The 23,224-nt window shown below is 41.7% G+C and overlaps 1 protein-coding gene across 4 annotated transcripts in view; it reads right to left on the bottom strand.

Moving 5' to 3' along the window:
* GRIP2 (glutamate receptor interacting protein 2) overlaps positions 1 to 23,224 on the bottom strand; it is a 2,580,489-nt gene that overhangs the window by 1,390,608 nt on the left and 1,166,657 nt on the right. For all 4 annotated transcript variants that reach the window (XM_044078606.1, XM_044078609.1, XM_044078607.1 and 1 more), the window contains exon 3: positions 11,411 to 11,546. In XM_044078606.1, coding sequence (XP_043934541.1) covers positions 11,411 to 11,546 — 136 coding nt within the window. The remainder of the gene's footprint in view (positions 1 to 11,410; positions 11,547 to 23,224) is intronic.

Here is a 23,224-nt window from a genome sequence, read left to right on the forward strand (position 1 = left end):
GGAATCAGGGCGAAGTAACTGCTGCATTTGTATTTGGTTGGGGATGCAAAGATGTCGCAGCAAAGGAGATCCCAGAGGTTGAAAATCTCTGCCACTATAAGAGGATTCAGAGACCACTCATGTGGTTGCAGAATGCACCTGCTCAATCTGTCTGCTATCACACTGGAACTCCTGGTAATATGCATTGCTATCAGAAAGTGGATGGTAGCCATCGCTCATTGCCATATGCTCATGGCCTCTCTACAAAGTGGGTAGGAGTTGGTTCTGCCTTATTTGTTGATGTACCAGACTACAGCCATATTTGTCCAACTGTATTGCAATAGTTCCTGACGGGAGGAGGGATGAAATGCTTGCAATGCTAGAAGCACAGCCCTCAGTTCTAGGATATTTATATGCAGATGGGCCTCTAGTTCAGACCATGTGCCTTGGACTTATGTACCCTGAAAAAGCCCCCCCACCCCATCAGGGAGGCATCCATGGTCACTGTGGCTTTGGGCTGTTGGGGTGTGAAGGAGCGAGACCATTGTGATGGGTTGTGCAACATCCACCAAATCAAATCTTGTTTGCATCTCTGAGTCACCTGAATTTGGGATGATACAGGAAACTGAAAAGGGTGCCACTGGGTCAGTAGTAACCACTGTAAAAGCCTTATGTGGACTCTCGCAAGGGGGACAATGATGATGGAAGCTGCTATGGAACCCAACAGCTGGAGGACAGAATGTGCTGTGGATCTTTCCCTTGAGAGGATGGGTACAAGTTGTTGTTTTATCCTTAAAATTCTGTGCTCCAGAATCGACGCCATGCAGTTTATTGTATCCAACAGGACCCCAATGAATTCTATGGATTGGGATGGGGATAGGTTGGATTTTTGCCAGTTTATAGTTACACATAGCATTTCTGCGGTGTGAAGAGAGTATGCAAGGCTTCTTCCAATAGATGTCTGGTGGGGGCGGTGATGAGACAGTCGTCTAGGTATGGAAACACACTGAATCCTTGCAGTCACAGGTGAGCTGTGACAACTGCCATGCACTTTGTGAACACTCTGGGGGCTGTAGAGAGTCCGAATGGCCATACTCAGAACTAGTAAAGACTGGCTCCTGCACAAAAGTAAAGGAATCTTCTCAATGGTCTGTCCACCTTTATGTGGTAGTACACATCTTGAAGATCTATAGAGCACATCCAATCACCTGCCTCCAAGAGTGGGAGAGTAGACTGTATTGTGACCATCCGGAATTTCTGTACCTCTACGAATTTGTTTAGCACACTGAGATCCAAAATCAGTCTCCAGTCCCCGGTCTTTTTTGGAACCAAAAATAATCTTGAGTAGAATCCGGATCCTATCTGGTCTGGTGGGACTATTTGGATAACTCTTCTTAGCAGCTTTAAAATCTCTAATGCTGCTTCTTCCCTTTGACTGGGTGGAATGTCAGGTAAGTTTCTTAGGGGGGAGGGACAAAGATTGAAGGGAATATGATAACCTCTGGTTATCTCTCGTACCCAAGAATCAGTGGTAATGGTTAGCCAGGCAGAAGGGTACAAAGAGAAACGACCCCCAAGTAAGGCTGCTCTTCAGGAGCGTTGGTAGGATTGGCCAGAGAAAGAATCTCTGGGACCCTGGTTATGGGGACCTCCCTCTGCCCCGAAAGGGGTGCCTTCCATAGGAGTTTCCCCCTCTGCCTCTAGGGGAAAACTCAGCTCGTGTGTCACGGAAAGAACCTTGAGACTTTTTGTGTCACATCTTCCCACTCTTCTGGTTTCTGGAGAAAGCCCATTGAGGGGAAGAATAATGGACAACCACAGTAGAAAGGGTCTTACCATCCTGTTCACATCTAGCCAGTGTGTCTTTTACCTTGGGTCCAAATAACAAAAAGGCTTCAAAGGGAGCATTCAGAAAGGAAGCCTTGAAGGGTTCTGCGAAATCACACAAGTGCATCCAGGCACGCCGTCTCATGACTGCCTGCACCAGCGACTCTAGCTGCTCCTTCTGATGCGTGAGAAATCAGATGCATGGAGTAGTTAGAGATCGATTCAAGGGTGGCTAACTGTGAGGCTACTTTGTCCCGGACCTCAGACACAGCTCTGGCCAAAGTTTCAGTGAGCTCAGAAATTAAGTCTCTTTGAACCCTGGTAAAATGTGCCATATAATTCAGGGACCTGACTGCAAAGGTCACTGATGCAAAAGTATGCTTCCCTAATCTGTGGATAGTCTGGCTTTCTTCTGCCAGATCCTTTTTTGTTGCTGTCGCCACCACCAAGGCATCTACAGGAAGACCTTTGGACCAGTGAGGATCACTATCTGGAGGGGACAAGATTTTATCTGGTCTGCGGGCAATGGTGTCAATGGTGTCAGGAGCCTTCCATGCATGCTGCACAATGAGTTGGACAAGGTTGTTGGCAGGTGGAGTAACCCAGAAGGTAGGGGGCCGGGCACAAAAGGCCTGCAGGAACACACTCTTCAGAGGTCAGGTTAGAGGGCTGCCATTCACTTCTCTGCTTAAGTGTTTCGAGGATATCTCCAAAGGATACCTCAGAGGGTGACCGAGGGGACCCTTCCCCATCATCAAAGTCTGTGTCTTCCATGAGGGACTCCTCTGGAGAGTCCACGTGCATCCTCTTACAGGAACTCTTGCGATTAACTTCTTCAGGGGGAGAATCTGGGGAAGACCGCGCAAAAGGGGCCTCCTGTGGGAGTGAGTCCTGAGACCCTTGTGCCTGGTGTCCCCCAGGGGTGGCTTGTGTAAATTGCGGCCTAGAGGAGGACGGGGGCACTGATAGCACAGAACTGCCAACAGACGCAAGAGCAATCTCCATGAGTTGGAAGGTTGGTTCACCCGACGAGGTCACATCTCGCTCAAGCAAATCAGCCCGCCGACTCAGATTCCCTTGATGGCTGTGAAAAACAGGAGTACGTACGCCACAGCCAGCATCCTGAGCAGTGACTGGAGTGACAAGTCTCTCCTGCCACAAAGGCAACTGCGGCTCCTTAGTGATGTCCATGAAAGGAGCTGAAATGAGGGAAGGCTGTGCTACAGCAAGGGGCTTCAAAGGCAATGAAGGAGGAGAATAGGTAGGGATCTTTGGAGAAGGGTGTTCTCCTCCGAAGGAAGAATAGGTCCTGGAGGGTTGGATACCTCTGGCCGAAAGCAATTTATCCACAAGACGCATCACATCATGATTCAAGAGGCTTCTAATGGCTCTCATGGACATAGCTGAAGGAGAGTTAGGTCTATCCAAGGATGAAGGAAACTCGGTGCCCACAAAGGGGTCTTTAGATGGTGCTAAAATAGGGGTCTGCAACAAGAACAACTGAGTCGTTAAGGCTTGTACTACTGGTGTCTACACCAAGGAGATCATCTGTGCCGAAGGTAAAGTCTGCACCAACGAAGTCAGTGCTGAAGTGATAGTTGGCACTAAGGTAGGTGCCAAAAGAGTCTGTGCAGAAAATGAGGTGGTCGGTACCGAGAGGATAGTCGGTGCAGTGTAAATTGTCTGAGTCAAAGCAGGAGAGGGCATCGGAGCAGTCAGATGCCGGAAAGGTCTGTATCGAAGAAAAAGTCGGTGCCGATAAGGAAGTCTGAACCGAGGGGGCCCCTCGGTTCCGATGAGGTGTAGAGCATAATACTCTGTGCCGAAGTAACGGATGGTGCCAAAGGCTTCGATGCAGAAGATCTAGGCACCGAAAGCCTCAGGGCCGAGGAAGTCAAACCCAAACTAGAAAGTTTGGCCTTCTTAGGTCTTGGTTCCTGGTGGTCCCCAGCAGGAGACTAAGGAAGAGATTTGGCCTTATGTTCATCTCTTTTTTTATGGGAACTAGAAGGGGTTGAAGCCTCTGACCCAGAAATAGCCTCTGAAAAAGAAGATTTAAGTAGTCCCTTTAAAATCAGTTTATTTTTCCTTTCCACCAAAGTCCTGTTAGAAAAGTTTGCACAAATCCTGCAAGGCGGGTCAACAGTCAAGTGAGGCACACCCAAACAGTAAACGCATAATGCATGTGCATCCAAAATAGGCAATTTATGCCCACAATCCACACATCTTTTAAATCACGGACCACCTTTTTTCTCTGCCACGATAGGAAGAAGGAAGAAAGGAAGAAGGTACCAACAATGGTACGAGAAATATCCGAAGATAAAGTAAGGAAAGGTTTTACCAATGATGGTAAGGGAGTTACCTCATGTAAGAAGAAAGAAGGGCTAGAAAAAAACAAAATAGAGTTGCTACATGCGATAGGGTAAGAGATAACTATTTAACAAGATTTGAACTGAGAAGAACTGTAATACGATTAGGTATAATCAAAGAAAGTTTTTAGAAGTGGCTTGACACGACTAAATAGTGATGTGGCAAACAAAATCTGAGGTAACAGGGAGAAGGGAATTGTGGGTAAGAATGTAGCTCTAGAGTTTGTGGCTGTCGCAAGCTTGTAAGATGGCCAGCTCGGTTTAGAGATTGGAACCGATAACCCCAGGCATAAGGAATGAACGAGGATTAACAATATCAGATTTGATAGTGCATAGAGCCTGCCCTGAAGCGTAGATATTTCCTGCAAGACTCCCTTATGGGGATGTGCAGATAAGCTTCTTTTAAGTCTAGGGTGACTAACCAGGCATCCTTGGCTAGCACAGGGAGAACCTGTTGCAGGGTAAGCTTTTTGAATTTTAGGACCACCAGAAAGGTGTTGAGAATGGATAGATCCAGGATTAGGCGCCAAGAGCCCTCTTCTCTGGGTACCAGGAACAGTCTGGAGTAGAAACAGTCTCCTTTGTTCTAATGGAACAGGTTGAATCGCCCTGATATTGAGCAGGGAAAGTACTTGCTTTTGAGCCTCTGCCCACTGGTTTGGAGGAAGGTCTGGAAACCTGCTTGGGGTTGGCAGCGAATGGAAGCAGAATCTGTACCCCTGGGACACAATGTTTAGGACCCATCGGTCCTGAGTAATGGACATCCAGTTTTTTGCAGGAAGGGCAAGTTTTCCTCCTTGGGGTGCAAGTAATTGGGCAGGGCTGGGAGGGATAATTGAAAAGTCATTGTAAACTTTTTCTGTAAGGGGGTGGCTTACCACTTCCTGTTTTTGAGTAGGGGGCACTCCATTGTTTAGATCTCTGCATACCCCGAGACTGTAGTCTTGGTGGTGTGTTTCCCCTTGGTTTGAATTGAGAAGGCCTGAGAGGGACTGGAAAGGACCAGTTTTTAGAAGGCCAATTCCTACTTAATCTAGGTGGCTGTACTTGTAAGAATTCTTTAACAGTTTGCATAGATTTAGCTTTTTCTTCCATCTTTTTAAGAACCTCTTCTGCTTTGGTGCCAAACAAACAGTCCTTATTTAAAGAAGCGTCTAGTAATTTTAATTTGACATGATCTGGCAAGGTTTGTTCCTTCAGCCAAGCACGCCTTCTCAGTACAGACCCCGGTGATTGCAGCCCTGCAAGATGCTTCTAGGGCATCAAAGCCACACTGCAAAGTATGCGTACTAACTTGGTTTGCAGAATGTATTAACTCTTGTAAATCTTTATTTTCTGCACAATCAGGAAGTAGCACCATTTTTTGTTTAATTAGTTCCATAATATGTTGGTGGTACTTCCAACATGTGAAACTGGCAATTCAATGCCCTGATGGCAAGAGTTGCAGAGGTATATACCCTCTTACCCCATCTGTCTAAAGCGCTGGAATCCCTGTCTGAAGGGGTAGGGTTTTTGGCTGTAGTAGCCTTAATACCTTTGCAGAGGTATATACCATCTTACCCCATCTGTCTAAAGCGCTGGAATCCCTGTCTGAAGGGGTAGGGTTTTTGGCTGTAGTAGCCTTAATACCTTTAGGTCCCTGGGAAATGGTCTCTGGATCTGCAGTAGGATTCTTAGAGAGAAATTTGTGAGAATCAGGTATTCTGCAGTACCGGTCAGGTTTTTCTAGGGGCTGGTGGTAAAGTGTCTGGAGTAAGACTGGACTCCATCTACAACATCCAGGACAAGGGGTATAGCTAAAGGCCTGTGCTGAGGCAACTCAAAATTTTGAGTCTCCTTTTGGACTGAGGGTAGTCCTGGCATTCCCAGCGGAAATGCTCTCTCTTCACGAAAAGAAAAATCCTCTGGAGGGGAGGCAGAGGGAATGGATTCCTCTGCATCTGAATCCTCATAGGTTGATAAGCGTATGTCCTGGTAATCAGAAGGGTCAGAGTCATCAGCCTCCTGGTCTGTAGAATCAGAATGAAACTCAATTCTTTGTCTCTTAGCAGGGGAAGGCTGGCTTCCCCTAATTAGGGTAATAAGGTCTTCAGCCATTCTAAGCATTTGTTTTTGTGGCATGGGAGCTTAAGCATGCGCTTTGGTCATCAGTTTTCTAGGCATAGTGCATACTCTGGGCCTGAAAAACTCGGTAGTTTTAGCTAAAAATGAAGTTGTCTGTAATTAGAACATCGGTAGGTTGGAATACACCCTCAGAATCCAGTGCCTGCACTGCGGCTCTTGGCCCATCCAAGGTAGAGACATCCACAGGTTCCATAGTCGAAGAAGCATCTCGTGGCATACTGGACTCTGAATGGGTCTCAGCAGAGGCCTACTAATCTGTAGAAGTGGGCAATCAGGGGCTGCAAAGGTGTCTCACTGAGTACCAGCGGACTGGCGACTAGCTTAACTGAAGCGTTGTTGACAGTTTTGGACCTATGCAGTCTGTCTCTGTCTTTATCTTTACGTTTTTTCGGAAGATTGGTAGCCGGATGACTTCTCGAAGCCATTTCAGAATACAGAGAATGAGTGTGAAAGAATTTAGCAACAAAGATAGCCCAATGACTAATGGTTCAGGTGTTAATCAAGGCACAAAACCAACAGCGAGGGATGTCGTGGTCTGGACGTAAACACGTGACTCAGTAAGAATGAAAATCTCTGTGAGGTATTTGCTTTCCACAAGCAAAACAATTGTTAACTTTTTCTGACATTGGTTAAAGCAAGAAAAAAGGATCCCCAACAGGGTACTTGGTTTGAGAAGACTTCAGGTTTGAAACTCAAAAAAACAAAAATTTCAGGTAGTGGCCCACCGGCACTTGCGAACTGCTTCTGCTTCGGGCTCCTTCTTGGCAAGAAAGACTGGTGTAATGGCGTTGGCTGCTGGTTTTATACCTCTGATGACCTGATGTCATAGAAGAGGCGACAGCATCCGACGCAGAAATCCCACGACTCTGGTATTCGGGCTGACTGAGGGCTACTTGCAGGAAGATAACCCAAGTGTGATGACTGCAACAGTGAAACACGAAGAACATCCTCCAATCGCTCCTGCTTATTTGCTACATCCTCACTACTTATTTGTTTCTCCTGATGCAGCAACTCCTCTGAACTGCCTTCATTTGCCATGTTCCTAGCTGCTTCTTTGAACCACCACTGCACCTGGAATGAAGCAGAACATATAACAACAAAATGTGTTCCCTACTCAAAACGAGTAGTGGAAGTTCCCTGGTGCTCTGGCCAGATTGCCCCTAGAACTATAAATACCACCTTTGGTTTCCTGTGACAAGAGGCTACTAGCCTAGTGAGTTAAAAGGATAAATAAATAAAAGTATGACAATAGGAATGTTTTCTGCCAGCCTTAGTCACATTCAAAATTTGCACTGGAAAGTCAGAAGAGGAAGGAAACTATACCAGGAGGCAGACCCTGAAGTGGAGCTGGTTGTCCTTACAATGATGGGAAAGGAACCCAAAGCCTTCCTTAGCTTGTATCAGGATAATCAGTGCAAAACAGCAGGAAGACCACATTAGCCTAGGAAGTGGACATGCTGAAATGAAGCAATTTGTAGCAGTGTCTTAAATCATACTCCTCCCCAAACAGTAAAAACAATGCCAATGCATTTCCCAGCTTATGATTTGGTGACCACAACTGCATCGAAGGCCTACATTTCTAAGACTACAATTTGAGAACTTCTGTATGATGAACAAAATGACAGAAAACAGATGACTGGTACAAGGGTTAGTTACACTTTTCTAGTCCAGCAAATGACATTATAGTATGCCAGCAAGAATTCCTTCATATCCACAAAGTATGGAGACCAAAGAGAAAAAAATAGCCAACTTCAGGTTTGCATGAGAGGAAATGCTAGCAATCTACCCAATAAGGATAACTCCTAACACCATATCATACATTCACAGAGTGCACAAGAGTAGAAAAACTGGCTTCTGTGGATCACAGTTTTCATTCAGTACAGTGGTTTCATTCAGAACACATTAAATGTTAGTTAGCACTCTTCTCAAATATACCTTTTCATGATTACTTGGTGTTACAAGTTACCCAGATAGACACCATCATCAATGTTTTGTTTTTTTCCACACTGGATTCAGTACAGAACTTTTTGTTTTCTCTGCTGGGAAAATGGCTATTGAGTTCTGCTGGGAGAATGCCTATTGAGTTCTGTTCATCTGGGTCCATGGTTACTCTCTTGGGGTTGATCTGGAGAAACCCCTGCAATGCTTCAGACTAACAGATCACATTGGTTTTAGAGTTTCAGACTCTGGCAATCTTTCACTTGTAGCGCTAGCACAGACTCCCAAACTAAGTGCAGGACACCAGAGGACAGAAAATGTTTTAGAAGCAATAACCCACAAAGCACATTTAATACAAGACCCCTCCCCAATGCTGTACTTGTGAGTTTCAGCAGGATGGCAGAATCTGGCAAGGAGATGGAGGACTGCAAGTAAAAATGGAAGAAGAGTCTGTGAAGGTGACAATCTTGGTTGATCCCTGTTGTGGAAGTGGTCTGTCTCTAAACAACTGAGACCTCTGGGAATAACGGTGCAGTGGTTTGCATTGTCGTCTCACAGCAAGAGGTTCTTCAATTGAATTCTTGGCTGGGGTTCCTCCTGTGTGGAGTCTGCATGTCCTCCATGCATTTGTGTGGGTTTTCTCCCATATTACAAAGACATGCATCTGGAGTGTTTCTCCCCCGGCATCTGCTGAAAATTGGCTCTTTCCAAGTTGGACTTTCCCGGTAAACAAATGTTAAATAAATAAATGTTAAAATACAGAAGCTCTAAGGCCCAGAATTTCATGTGATAAAAAGTACTGTACAGATTTGGCTAACACAGTAATGGAGTACAAAGCTTATTTTTTTTTTCAGGTTGACAAAATTCATGTGGATGCTCTGTTGCAGTTTTTTTTTTTTTAATATTTCAGACTTTCCTCACTTTTCCTACTGCACAGAAAATGTTTGTGGAGGTTCAGTACCAGTTACTTACAGTAAGCTGAAGACTGACATACCATCGGCAACTCCGGTTTATTGTTTTTGGATTGTTGATATATTGATTGTTTTTGATGGCAGTGGGACATATGAGAGATCTGTTTTACTGTGCTGAGGGACAGACTGAATAAGGAGCACCCAAACCACACACACATCTGATGAGCTTTTCTCAAGCGAATGTATGAGAGAGGGACCGTTGGATCCTGGACAGTAAAATTAGCACAAGTAGTCAGGAAAAAGCAATGCCAGCCATACTTAATATGGAACTTGCTTTCCTCTACCTTGGTCATTTTCTCTATTAGATCTTTCTGTCAGCTTCTAACTTGAGCAAAGTCTAGCACTTTCTTGTGGTTATCCTTAGACAACTGCCATGCATACTTGGCAGAGGATCTAGAACCCTACAGCAAGGAATTCAGAGTAACTTGAGGTCCGAATCCTTGTAACTGCCCCTCTATTTTCAAGCTGATAAAACACCAACAAATTATGTCTGACCTGATGCTGAATACTTGTTAAACTCTACAGCACAATCTGATATTTCACTTCAGAATTTTCTGGACTGTGTAATAGTACAGGTCACTAAATATAGACGCTTCGGCATATTTAATTTTCACTTCATTTACTTTTAAATGAAAATCTCCTGAATTATTTTGCATCTACCATGTATTCACAATATTACATAACATCAACAGTGTAAAGCACAAAATTCAATAAGACCTAACATGCAGACCATAACTGATATGACAGACAGGCAAACAAGTTTCTTAGGGTTTTTTAAAAGACAAACTCAATTTAAAAGTTACAAAACTGGAAGAAAAGTTATTCCAAAGGGAAACAGCTGGCTTTGTAACCTTTGCCTTTAGAAGTAAAGAACATCTCATGTAAAAACACTAATTTAGCATCTCTTTATATTCCAGGAGAAATAATGATAAACAGGTTACTTTTTCATGAATAACTATAACTAGCTGTAAACACCAAGTGTGTATGTAACATTCTTCTCTGTTCTAGGCATAATTCTTTAGAATCTGAGCATAACAGGCAGTGCTGTATATTGTGAGAAAATACAGAAAAGCATCTATGAATAGAATGGCAAATGGCTTAACATACAACTTAGGTAGGTACGAGGCTCATAGTCCAAGATTCCATTAAGAAGCCTAGCCCAAGATCCCAACTTCCCCCAAAGCACTTGCTCAAGGTTATATACGAGGCAAAAAGGTTGAAAGATTCATATCCCATTCCCTTGGTGCAGGGAGCAACTTATTAGAATCAGAGAGCTTTAGTCCACTGTGCTAACCTGCCAGACCTTTTATTAACCTTGCATTGTCATTATTTTATTTTGAGTTATTCCACAAAAAGACAAGTTTATAACTACTCAAACATGGAGATTTGTATACCATACAGCACTATAGATGTGGACTTGGCAACGTATTTGTCTGCTTTTCATCTATCTGCCTTTGGAATCAGTGTTTTTTTCTATGATAAAATAAAGAAGAATAACAACCACTGCTGTTAACACACTGATTTTTTGTTTATTACATGCTGGTTCAACAGTGTAGTTTTTCTTCTTATGTGGATGGGATGAGATCAAGCAGACCTAGTCCATTTCTATTTTTCCCAGGTGTAGATGTCTGGTTAGTGCAGTGCGTCCAAGTGATGACGGAGACCAGGAGCAAAGCTTCAACAGCCCTCTTTTGTTAGGATGTGGTCAGACGACCACAGTGGAATGGATATGTCACAACTACACATGCACCACTGAACAGATGCAATTGTGTACCAATTCTTTATTCTCACTCTAGTAGCAGCACATTACACAGATAACTACACAACTAAAGCATAGTAGACCTGTCCTCCACCACATCACACCATCTCTGTAATAATAAAACATAGAACAATGGATCATCTGTGAATGGTGGGACGTACTCTGTGTTAATGGGCACAGTGCCAATAAACCAAAAAACAAGGAGTTCATTTAACATTCATATACAAATGTTTCATTTCTTTGTTACAAAATTTTAAAAACCCATGTTTCAAGTATGCATGGTTAGATGCCATACATGGTACAACACATATACATCCAGCCAACATCATGGTATCATAACATTTTCTGGGACTTTCTTGATTATGTAGTATGTATGTAAATGAAGATGACAAAAGTGTCTGACTTGAAGAAATTTCAGATTACTGGACTATGAGGAGTATTACCTTGCTGCCAGACCTCCAGGCCTAAGGTTTGAGACTCTTGGCTTGCCGTCTTTGTCTGCTCCACCAGATATAGTTAAACCAAGGGTGCTTCCTTCTTTTTTTAATAATTCAACCATTGTAACTCCTCGGAATTCCTCTGAAAAGGAAGACATAATATTTAGCAGCCCACATTTTAAAGAGGTAATACTTTGCAGGGTGTGTGTGTAATTTTCCATTGTCAACAAGCAGTTGTATAAATGATTACAGATACAGTCAAACAGTGACAGTATACATATTATACATATTATTTAGTACTGTATCTACTAACTATACTCAGATTATATGTGTGTTTGAAGGTCACTGAGTTGAATGTACACCTTAGGACTACCCACCAAGCAAAACTCTCTCTCCTCCAAGGGGTTATCACAAAGGATGAATGTATTCCACTGCCTCATAGGCATGACCATCTTACCCACACCAGTTTTAGTAGGTACCACTAACTGATCATGAGTTGCATGAATCATGGTCAGGGCTTAAAGGACATTTACAATACGAGTTCAGATACAAATGCTTTAGAGATACAGGTTAACATATTCATATCCTTTAATCAGACTGTTCTACTTTAACTTGAAATAATCCTCTGTTTTGTAAATGCTCATTGATAGCAACAATGTAACAGATGATACTTTGTACAGACGTTTGACATTATTTATGCTCATTCCAATCAACATGAATATTTATGCTCATTCCAAACATGAATTCTTAGTATGATTCAAGTTACATTTTCTTTAGGACTAAATAAGCCACCATATAGGAAAAAAATGTTTAATGTCTGCATCTACATGATTGAGTAATCTTAAAAATGACACAGGTATATAGCTACTTAGTTCCCTGTGTGTGTTAAGCATGGGTTTCAAGACTCATAACTGTGAGGACTGCATGAGTTCTATACACTTAGCTGAGGGCAACAGACTCCAAATAAAAACAAAGGTAGTAAAGTACAACTAGGAATGTAGTGCAGTAATGGAAGTGGCACTGGGTGGAATACTGATCAATGCAGGAGCCAGGAATTTGGGGTATGTGGAACAAATGGGGGTGTGGATAGAACTTGGCCAGCTCAGAAGCCATGATCACACTTTGGTAAAGCCTTCATATGTGAAAACAATTGGTGGAATTCGAGCAGCTGTTCCAAGCTGCAAATATTTTTGAGGTAATGGTAAGGTAAGGCAAGGCAGTGGTGGGAATCAAACTAGGACGTTACAAACAAATCTCAATAATCCCACCCTTATTTTACCACATATCCACTAATTCTTTAATGTACACATTATGCCACACTGCCTCTTCTTCCTTACTCACCTAGTCTGCTCCATATAACCAGATTATTAGAAATACCACATCCTGGTTGCTGTCCCCCCGTGCCTATTTTTCCCTTATCTGTGCCCCCCCAGTTATCCTCAACAGCTCTGTGTACACAGAAGGATTAATCTTACTCCTCAATCCCCACAGATTCACAGCTTGCCATATTCACCCAACTCCCACCTGTGCCCTTTATTTCTTTCCCCTTTTTCACTGCTTTTCTCCTTGTCCCACCAGTCATGACTTTGCATCCTCGACTGCAATTTCCATTAAAAAATGTGGTGTCAATGTTCTGCAGTGCAGCACTTAACACCATTTCGATTAGTTACGCTGCAAGTGGCCCTTATGAAACAGTTCTCATTTGTGTCACACATTGCTTCAATCCCTCAGCAATCAAAACCTTGCTGTATGCACATTATGAGACACTCTAACTTCAGGACTCTCCTGTCAATCACTGCCTTACTAGCAATACACAAAGCTACACTTCAGAGAGTCCCAGTTTTTAGGAAATTCCTTTGTATTTCAACACAAGTACTTGCTTCTCTGTCAGAGCACTTGTTTCCACATGCAGACGTTGTAGGACTATTTTATTTTCTGCAACAATGGTTTGCAGTTTTTAGTATTAGTTCTGGCAATGTTTTAGTTCCAGCACTCTTGGACATCTCCAAGGTATCTCACTAAAGCCCCCCTTTTCAGAATGTTACCTAGCACCATTAGTCTTGTATACACCCTCTAAAACGTCTGGATTAGTTAAAAATGTAAAATATCTTAAAACTGAAAATATTGTACCCAGTACATGGCAAATCATAAGCAGTTCACACACTTCAGCTGTCCACATTTTCGCAGACTGTCCAGATTTTTGCCTCATATTTTTGGTCTGTTCTTCATAAAAATAATGTTTTTCTAGCAAGTCACGGAGGACTGAAGTCACTAAATGACATACATTTGAGCTTCATTTATATCCTTTAGAAAACACATGCTAACTTTAATACCTGTTATTCTAGCAACTTTCAAAGTTTATAAGGGCAATGTTTAAAATCTGTCCCTATTTTTGGGCCTTTGCCCCCCATTATTTTAGACTTTGTCCAGATTTTTTGCACTAAGAGGGGGCGTTATGGCAGTTAACAAGGTTTACTTTTTGTTTAATTTTTTGACATTTAAATTTTGCTTTATCTATATATGCAAACCTCTCTAAGGCAGATAGTCATCCCTTCCTACATACTCTTTGCAGGGTGACTTAGCACATTACACCATCTGGCTTCTGCCATCTGGCTTCTGAAAGATTGCTGGATGACTTAATATTACTTAACTACACAGCCAAAAAAAAAAAAATCTACCTAGATCACAACACATGAATCTGCCCCTCCTCCAGCACTACAATTTTCCTTTCTCTTCAACTTTACATCACTAAAATGCCTTGTTAATGTGTAGTTTATCATTACTATTTGTCCTCCTCTGTAACTGTTACTTCTGTTAAAAATTTCCAGAAATCTACAAAGCACTTTCTTCCAGTCTGTCAGTCTGATATAGTGCCCAGAACCAATTTCTTTCAGTGTTGCATTCCTTTGGATTAATCCCGTCACTTTAAGCACTCTGCTGTCTAGGGGGATATCATGCATTCCAGAAAAAGAAAACATTCTCTACATCACTCATTACGCTCCATGGCTTATTTGAAGTCACCACAAGTATGCATTTAGGCAATAATTTATAAATCTACCATTAAAAGCACTAGCTCTGAGGACCCAGTAGATTTTGTATGAATAGATGAGACTATGGATGGGATTTCTTTTTCATTACTTAATGCCACTGTCTTATACCTACTAGTGTCAAAGGAAGCACAGGTCTTATTCTGTTGGTAGATAAATACCTGCACTGCAGAGAAGATCAGACAAGGTAGAGGGAGTACGGGATTATTATACAGTTGGGTTTCACTTCTTAAAGTCATAACATGCTGCAAAATGTATAGAATATACCAAATGCAAACAAAAATGAATAAAGTTAAAATAATCAAATGTCCACAGACACGCAACATGGGGACAAGTGTACAGAAAAAAATGCTTAAAAGGAGAGTGCCAGGATCGATGAAGAAAAGCTGTCAAGGAAGGGGGGAAACAAAAGAATAAATTATTAGCTAATCACATCAAGAAATCACAGGTTGACTAAATATGTTACAGCCAGGGCATAAATCTTATAAAGCACATTTATACTGCCGCTGACAAGTCTGCATTGTGCCAGATGTAATAAGGCTATCCATCAAAATATTATTTGACAAATAACCTAGAAAAGTCTGAAGGAGTGACATGGTTAGTAATGCTGCAGTCAGTGACACCGGAAAGTATCTTGTACATCTAACTGACTCAGCAGCATACAAGTACAAAGTATCATCCTTGGTTTATATCATTAAGCAAAATCTCTGGATAAAAAGCATTGTGTTGGCATTCATTTGTTTGATTTTCTGTCCCTGACATTCTGCAGAGATAACCCACTCGGTTTCAAAACAGTAAGTAAACTTGGGGAAATCGAAGATGATGGTTAATGGATAAGAGTTGCCTTAAGCCAAGCAGACAACCATTAAACAGAAGTTACCACAACAAAACACTGACAACACAAGGGAAAAATCTGAATATTACTGCTCAACAATTAGTTGATATAATTACATTTCATTTCTGACACTTAGGAATGGCTTCTTACAGTTATGAAAGTGTACAGTAATATTGATTATGTTTGGAGAAGGGGGAGAGAGAAAAGTGTGCCATTTATCCTTGCTGTAACCAACCGGCATCTATAGAAAAAGAGATTTTTTTTTGTTTTTTTTAACTCATCCAAAGTACCATTAAACCCCTCCATGGATTATAAAAACACATCACACTGTAATCTGATAAAAGATTTCAGTATTCTACCACCCTTTCAATAAAGTAATATTTCTTGCGGCTGCCTTAAAAATTACCTCCACCACATACTATACAAGATCCCATGTCACCCTACCACCTCTTTTGTTCAATCCTGCTTCATTAAAATGGCACCTGATAATGTGCAGTGTTTCATTACTATTTTTTCTCGTTTTCATCCACTGGGTACATTCCCAGTGGTTGATGCCTGCCATATTCCATAGCTACTGTTTCTACTACAGTACCTGAAACCCTACATAGCATAAGTGTATGGTCTGACATCACTGTACTGACAATGACTAGAAGAGAACATTAATCTACATGAAGCTTTGACAGATATCTGTTACAGACTAAAAGTAATACCCACTTCTCCACAGAACACACTGATTTTAGTCCAATCCAGCATTTTGTTAGCTTTGCTGACATCCTAACATATTAGGAAGCAAATTTAACAGTCTTAGAAAGGCAGTGTAGTAAAGTCACTTGGCTTAGGATCCAGAGCCTACTAGTCAGGAGGAAGACAGACTAGAAACGGTGTGGGAATTGTGGTGAGGGAAAAGCTTCAGAAGACAGTGAGGGATGTCATCAGAATTAGTGACAGACTAATGATAATTAGACCCCAGTGTAAGGATAGAACAATATTCATAATCCCAGCTTATGCCCCACAGTAGGGTTGTGGATAGCGAGGAAGAGAGTGCATTCAGTCAGCTATTGCAGGACCTACTACATAAAGCAGGACAACACAAGTTGGTTTTGATAATGGGTGGGTGCACTTGACACACAGAACATGGTATGAGGTCTGCCTGAGTCCACACAAGTGGGGTAACTGTAATAAAGGAGAGGTCATTCTAGACTTTTGTCTGACAGATGACTTGATGGTGGCAAACACATGGCTCAGCAAGACAGTCACAAGATTACATACAAAAGTGGTCAACATGCAACACAGACTTCATTCTAGTAGGGAAATACCACTGGAGTAAAATCAGTGATTGCAAAGTCGTCTTCAATCACTGGTTGTCACAGTCAGCTGCAAACAGTGGTCATAAAACACTAAGGTCAGAGACTAGGCTGAAGACCTAGAAATTAACTAAAGAGGAAGCACAAGAATTCATGGAAATACTGAAGCATCTAGCATTTGATGAAAATAGGTGGAGTTGTAGAAGAATGGTAGTGCTTCAAAAACAGCATGTGAGAGGACTAGAGAACATATGTGACCAAGCCAGGTGTGGAAATACAGTAAATCTGGTGATGGAATGCAGAAGTCCAGGAAGTCATCAAAAGAAAGGAGGGGGCCTGGCTAAAACATATTGGTTGGTTAAGCAGGCTAAGAAAACAGTTACAATAGCTAAGAACAAGGCATCAAAGGCACTCTACCAGCTTTTGGAAACTGATTCAGTAAATGGCACAAAGAAACACAGTTTGCAAAACAAAGACAAAGATAAAAAAGCTAATTATCAGACACCCTTCATAGGTGATGCAAGCAACCACCTGCTCTCCAGTCCACAGGACAAAGGCAGATGGAAGGAGTAGGAAAAACCCACAAAAGCTATGCTGTCCCAGACAAAAAGTCTACAATGTAAGAGGAGCTCACCATAAAAGTAGGAACAACACTGAGGAAAATGAAGTTGGAAAAGGCAGCAGATGCAAATGGGGTTACTGCAGATATCACAATGATGGTGTTTGGTGAGACAGGGTAGAGAAGGTTCCCGAGTGTACTTATAGCAGTATGGATTGAAAGGCACATCCCAGATGACTGGAGAATAAGCATCCTAGAGCCAGTGCACTAGAACAAAGGGGGCATTCTCAGCTGTGAGCAGAATAGAGGTATCAAACTACTGTCACACTACATGAACGTTCTGGAGAAGCTGACTGATAAAACAAAGTAGTAGAAAGTAAGATAGGAAATGAGCAGACTGGATTCATATTAGGATGCAGCACAAACTGATGTTTGCAGGGAGACATACAGTTGCGAAAAAGCTACAGGTGAGGAAAGAGTCCATCTCGGCATTCCTAGACATGAAGAAAGCATATGATAAGGTCCCAAGAAAGCTAACTTCGACAGTCCTGAAGTCCCAGAAACATTGATAGAATTAGTCTAACTACAAGGACCAATGACTCAAGTACGAACAGTGCTCGGTTTCTCAGAGGGGTTCCTAGTGGGAGCTGGTTTGCATCAGAGTTTAGACCTTTGCCCACTGGTGTTCATACTGGTGATTTACTACATTAGCAAACGGGTCTGAGGGGACAGATCAAAAAAACTTGTTGTATGCAGACAATGTGGTATTATACGCAGAATCTGAGCAAAAACATCGGTAAGTGATGCAGGAGTACAAAATTAAACTACATGGGTAGAAACTGAGCACATATAAGACAAGTGTAATAGTAGAAAATAGGGAAAACAGAAGAACCTGAGATAGAAGGGAAAATAGTGGAACAAATTACTTAGCAACTTCAGACACCTGGGAGGGCTGGTTGAGGAGATGGGAAGTCAGAATGAGAAGGTCAAAGCTAGAATCAGAGGGATTGCATCCAACTGACAGTGACAGATGTAGTGTATTAAAGAAGAATGCCAAAGAAGCTGAATAGTAAGATGTACATAACAGTGGTGCAACCAGTGCTACTGTAGCATACAGAAACCTGGGCAGTGAAGGAAGAGCGAAAGGAGGAAACTAGAGGTGATGGAGGAGACAGGAGGAAGGCTGCACACTGTGGGTCAGATGAAGAAATGAGGACATCAGAGCAGAAGCCCAAGTAGCTCCAATTGCAGAGAAGTTTAAAGAAAATGGATTATCATTGTTGTGGCATATGTGCAGGATAGCAGAAAACAATCTGGTAAAGATGGTTTGGAATGGACAGGAAGAATGCAATAAGAAATGGGGTGGTCCAGCAAAGTGATGGCTGGATTGTGTGAGAGAAGACCTGCAACAGCCAGGTGTAACTGTCAAAAGTAGTAAGAATGGCATTGAAATCGAGAGATGGCAACAGCTGCCATGACACACAGACCCCCATGTAGAAAATGGGGTTGATGACGATGCAGTACTCTGTGTTGCTTACAAATCTAATTACTGTGTAATATTGTTAATGGAGCTTTTCTCCTTGGACCTCAGCTGAAAAGGGACTACATTTCCTATAAACAAATGGAAATAAAATGACGGTCATCTACAGCTTCAAACAGGTTCATAAAGTACAGCTGTATACAATCTTACTATTGTCCTTTTCTCTGTTGCAGTAGTCATCACATGTGGGATCTCCTCCCAAGGATAGCCCAATGTCCGGCCAGTATACCAAAGCATTTACATCTTCCTGGCATTGTACATCAGGTGTATGCTCCCTGTGCAGGCGTAGGGCATAAAGGTGGTGGTGCATGCATGCTCAGTACTCAAACTGAAGTGTCCCAGGAGAAGTAGAGCAACATCAGGAGAAGGAGAATATAAACGTTCAGAGGGAAAGTGAAACAGAAGATAAACAAGGTAAGAAGTCAAAGGCCCCTGGGCCAGCAAAGTGTTCTGAAGAGGAGAGAGAGAAGGGGGCAGGAAGGAGGGACTGAATGCTGCAACAATGAAATGAAGGACATCTACTGTTACGGTAAGATTTTACACAATGGTACTACATCCGTCGTTCTCACTATTGCAATATTCATCACATGTGGGAGATTACCAAAACTACTTTAATGGATGGGAGAAAAAGCACAGAGGGGACCTCCACAAACCCATGGAGGATAGATGGTAAATCCCACCTTAGCTCTGCAAATGACATTCGACTTGCAAGGTTTAGTAGAAGTGTGGAGAGAGGGCCAAAGTAGCATCTTCAAGAATGGCTTTAGTATCCAAACCTTTGAAGAAAGCTCCAGAAGAGGCTATAGCCCCAGTATACGAGTTCAAATTGAAGCAAAAAGCTATTTCCTATGAAAAGAACAAAAAGAAATAACCTTAGAAATTACAGGAGGAGAAGGTTTGCTTAGAAACTGTCAGACCCAATGTCCTGGTATGAAAAGAAACAAAAAGTTGCTCAGTTTTACAGGTAGCCTTTGTCTTATCCAAATACCTGAGCTGTCTATGTAGGTACAAGGTGTGAAGAAAATTCTCACTAGCAGATTGTGGAGAAGGAAAAAAAAAAAAAAAGAAGGAAGCTTGCTAGATTGATTAAGAGGCAACTCAGTGAGCACCTTGGGCATAAAAGGAGGATTAGTATGTAATGACACCCTGTCCTTATGAAAAAACGGAGGAATCGCCAGTGCCTGAAGTTCAGAAACCAATGGGTGGAGTGCTGCAAACAGGAAAAACAAGTTGGCTCAAAAGGAGCCAGAATCTTTTTCACGGACAAAATTTAGGTCCCGAGAGGCAGGAAAAGGTCTTCTTGAGGGCCTGATAGGAAGGACACCGTTGATTTTTTTTTTATAAACACTTTTATTGAATTATCACTTGCAACAAAAGCAAACTTAAATTTATATAAAAGTAATCAAATGGAAACCATATCAAGTTCACATTTACAAATATTGTACATATATTGTTTTATACCATATAATCAAAGCAACATTACATAAATTGTTCAATTCCTGCCTTCTACTAAAACTCATTCCTCCTCCAAAACATTTTTCTGCATGTATTATTCCCACAATTACCATTTTCTACGCAATTTACTCCTACTCTTTTCTAAATATCCCACTTCATGTTCTTTTACCTCTTTTACACTATTCACTGCTTCAAGTACAGTTGGGTTAGACTTTGATTTCCATTTTCTAGTAGCTTTTTGGCACCCACCAGAATTAAACTTAACAAAGCCTTATTATGTCTATGCAATTCAGATCCTACAACCCAGCACAAGAATTAAACTTAACAATGCCTTACTATGTCTATGCAATTCAGATCCTGTAACCCAGCACCAGAATTAAACTTAACAAAGACTTACTGTGTCTATGCAATTCAGATCCTGTAACCCAGCACCAGAATTAAACTTAACAATGCCTTACTATGTCTATGCAATTCAGATCCTGTAACCCAGCACCAGAATTAAACAAAGATTTACTGTGTCTATGCAATTCAGATCCTATAACCCAGCACCAGAATTAAACTTAATGCCTTACTATGTCTATGCAATTCAGATCCTATAACTCAGCACCAGAATTAAACTTAACAGTGCCTTACTGTGTCTATGCAATTCAGATCCTATAACCTAGCCTAAAAAATAATTTCCTTAGTCACACTCATCTGCTCGCCCAGTATTCCTGGCTGTGTACTCTGTAGGGAATGTTTAAAACCTTCCATCTCATTACACTCTGAGAACATATGCTCCCAAGTATCTTTTGCTTCCCATTACACCTCCAACATTTGACATCTACCAGAGGAAAAATTATTTGGAGTCTATTTGTGGCACAAAAGTATCTCTGCAAACACTGCCAGGCAAAAATCCCAAATCTTTTACATTTTTTTGCACATTTGGAAGCCATACACATGTCCTCCTGTTGTTTCTTTGGGAATTGCTCATCTAACCTCTTTCCCCCCAATCTTTTCTGACCTCTTCTGATTTATTCTTGTAGTTATCATGCACTATTTTATATGCTCTAATTACCCCTTGTTACAGCTTCTGTTCTAGATTCAATTAAAAACTCAGCCAGTGCAAGTCTTTCCATTTAGGATTCCCCTATTCCTTTCTTTTTGTCTGTACTTGGATTTCCATCCCAAATAGTGTAGGTGATCACTAAGCTGCAAACAAAATGCCTTCTTGGCCTCTTCCCATTCTGCTTTCCTTTCTAATTAATTGTTTCTAATACCATGGTTCCTTTGCCAATTTCCTCCAGTAAATTCCTGACCCCTCTTCCCTGTTCTCTGTAACCCTAATTGCAGTCATCCCTATCAGTGGAATTCCCTTTCTCCATTCCCATATTGGCTTAGTTCTTAGAATACTTTCTGCTACTTTATGAATATAACATTTTGCATGACGTTTGTTATTCTCCATAAGGATCTGCATCCAAAATCCTAGTCTTTTATTTCTTGAATTACCCTCCTCCACGCTTCATTATCATCCCTTTTGGCTTTGAATTGTAACTTCCTGCTTGTGTTTTGTACACTAGCCTTAACTGTGTAGGTCTAAAATAGCCCTTCTAATCAGTAAATCCTAAACCTATGTTATACTGAGAGGGTCTTGGCTCTTGCACTCTTCCACCTCCCAGATAAAATCCTCCCAACTCTTTATTACTATTCACAGCTTCTCCTCTGGTTGATAAAAATATGCCTGACATATATAAAATTAAAGGGACTAAAAGCATTTATATTGCTTTTATCTTGCTATCCATATCCATAGGCGACAGCTTCCAGTTTTTTAGTTTTTATATTATCTTTTGTTTAGTCTCCTCCCATATATCCTTAGTTGCCATAATAGAATTCTTATTGATCCATACGTGGTAGCGTTGTCGCCTCACAGTAAGACGCTGTCCGGTTCGATTCTCAGCTAGAGCGTCTTCTGTGTGGAGACATGCGTGAATGGGCATACCTTCGTTGAAGGTTGTGCGTCAGGGCTGGTAACTCGGCACGTAAAAATCAATTACCAATCATTAGCGGACCGGAGTTCCACTGTGGCGACCCCTAACCGGGAAAAGCCAAAAGACACAACAACATTGATCCATACTCCCTATTCTTTGGGATTTTGGAAAATGGTTGGATGGTGTCACGATCCCCTGCAGAACCACAGAAAAATAAAGTTGATGTGAAGGAGGTTGAGGAAGACCTTAGAAGGGGGGGATTTTCCATACCGTAGTATAACAGATAATGGACAGAACCCAAGAGTCTGAAGTAATCTACTGCCAGACAGGGAGAGACAGGGATAGCTCAGTGGTACAGCATTTGACTACAGATCAAGAGGTCGCCATTTCAGATATGGGTGTCCCATGCAGGGGTGCCTTTTTCCATTTATAGGTCATGTTTTAAACTGCAGTGTCTAATTTGTCTAGCTTCTTACATTAACTTGAATTTTCTTTAAGTAAACCGCTTTGTTCATTAGCTGAGACAGTATTGTTAAAAGTAGAGATCACAGCATTTACAATGTGCCTTGGTGGGAGTTTGGATGATTTGTAAAAGCTCTGGTTTGTACAGATTTGTTTTACAGATTGATTGCTATTTTGGTCTTTGTTTAAGTCTATTTATCGCTGATCCAAAATATTGCTGGATGTTTTGGCTCACATACTGATGTGATATACTGTGGACGACAAGCTGTACTGTATGATTTGTTTGGTTTCTTACATCAGTTTGAGCTTTTCCCCAACACTCTCACCGTTTTAAAAGTCAGTGTCTCTGGCTTTCACCCCTTATGGTAATCTGACTAGCAAAGTTCGTCCCTCCTCTTTGATTGGTAGTGCCAGCTGTGTAAATTGATTATGTCCTTTTCCCACCCATTGTTTTACAGAGATCTGTCATACAAAAGAACACTCAGCAAACAAGTATGACCTGGGTTCAATTAGCATCTCACATGACTGATGGAGTGACAGGGAGGGATGGGTATGACCATCCAGAGGACAGGATGGTATGCAGTTATCTCTTGATGATCCCTAGTAAAGGCTGGAGACATTGCCAGCAGAAGTGTTGTCAACTGGTAGCAG

This window comes from Protopterus annectens, chromosome 7.part1, assembly GCF_019279795.1.
Source record: "Protopterus annectens isolate FY-2018-M chromosome 7.part1, PAN1.0, whole genome shotgun sequence".
Classification (NCBI taxonomy): domain Eukaryota; kingdom Metazoa; phylum Chordata; order Ceratodontiformes; family Protopteridae; genus Protopterus; species Protopterus annectens.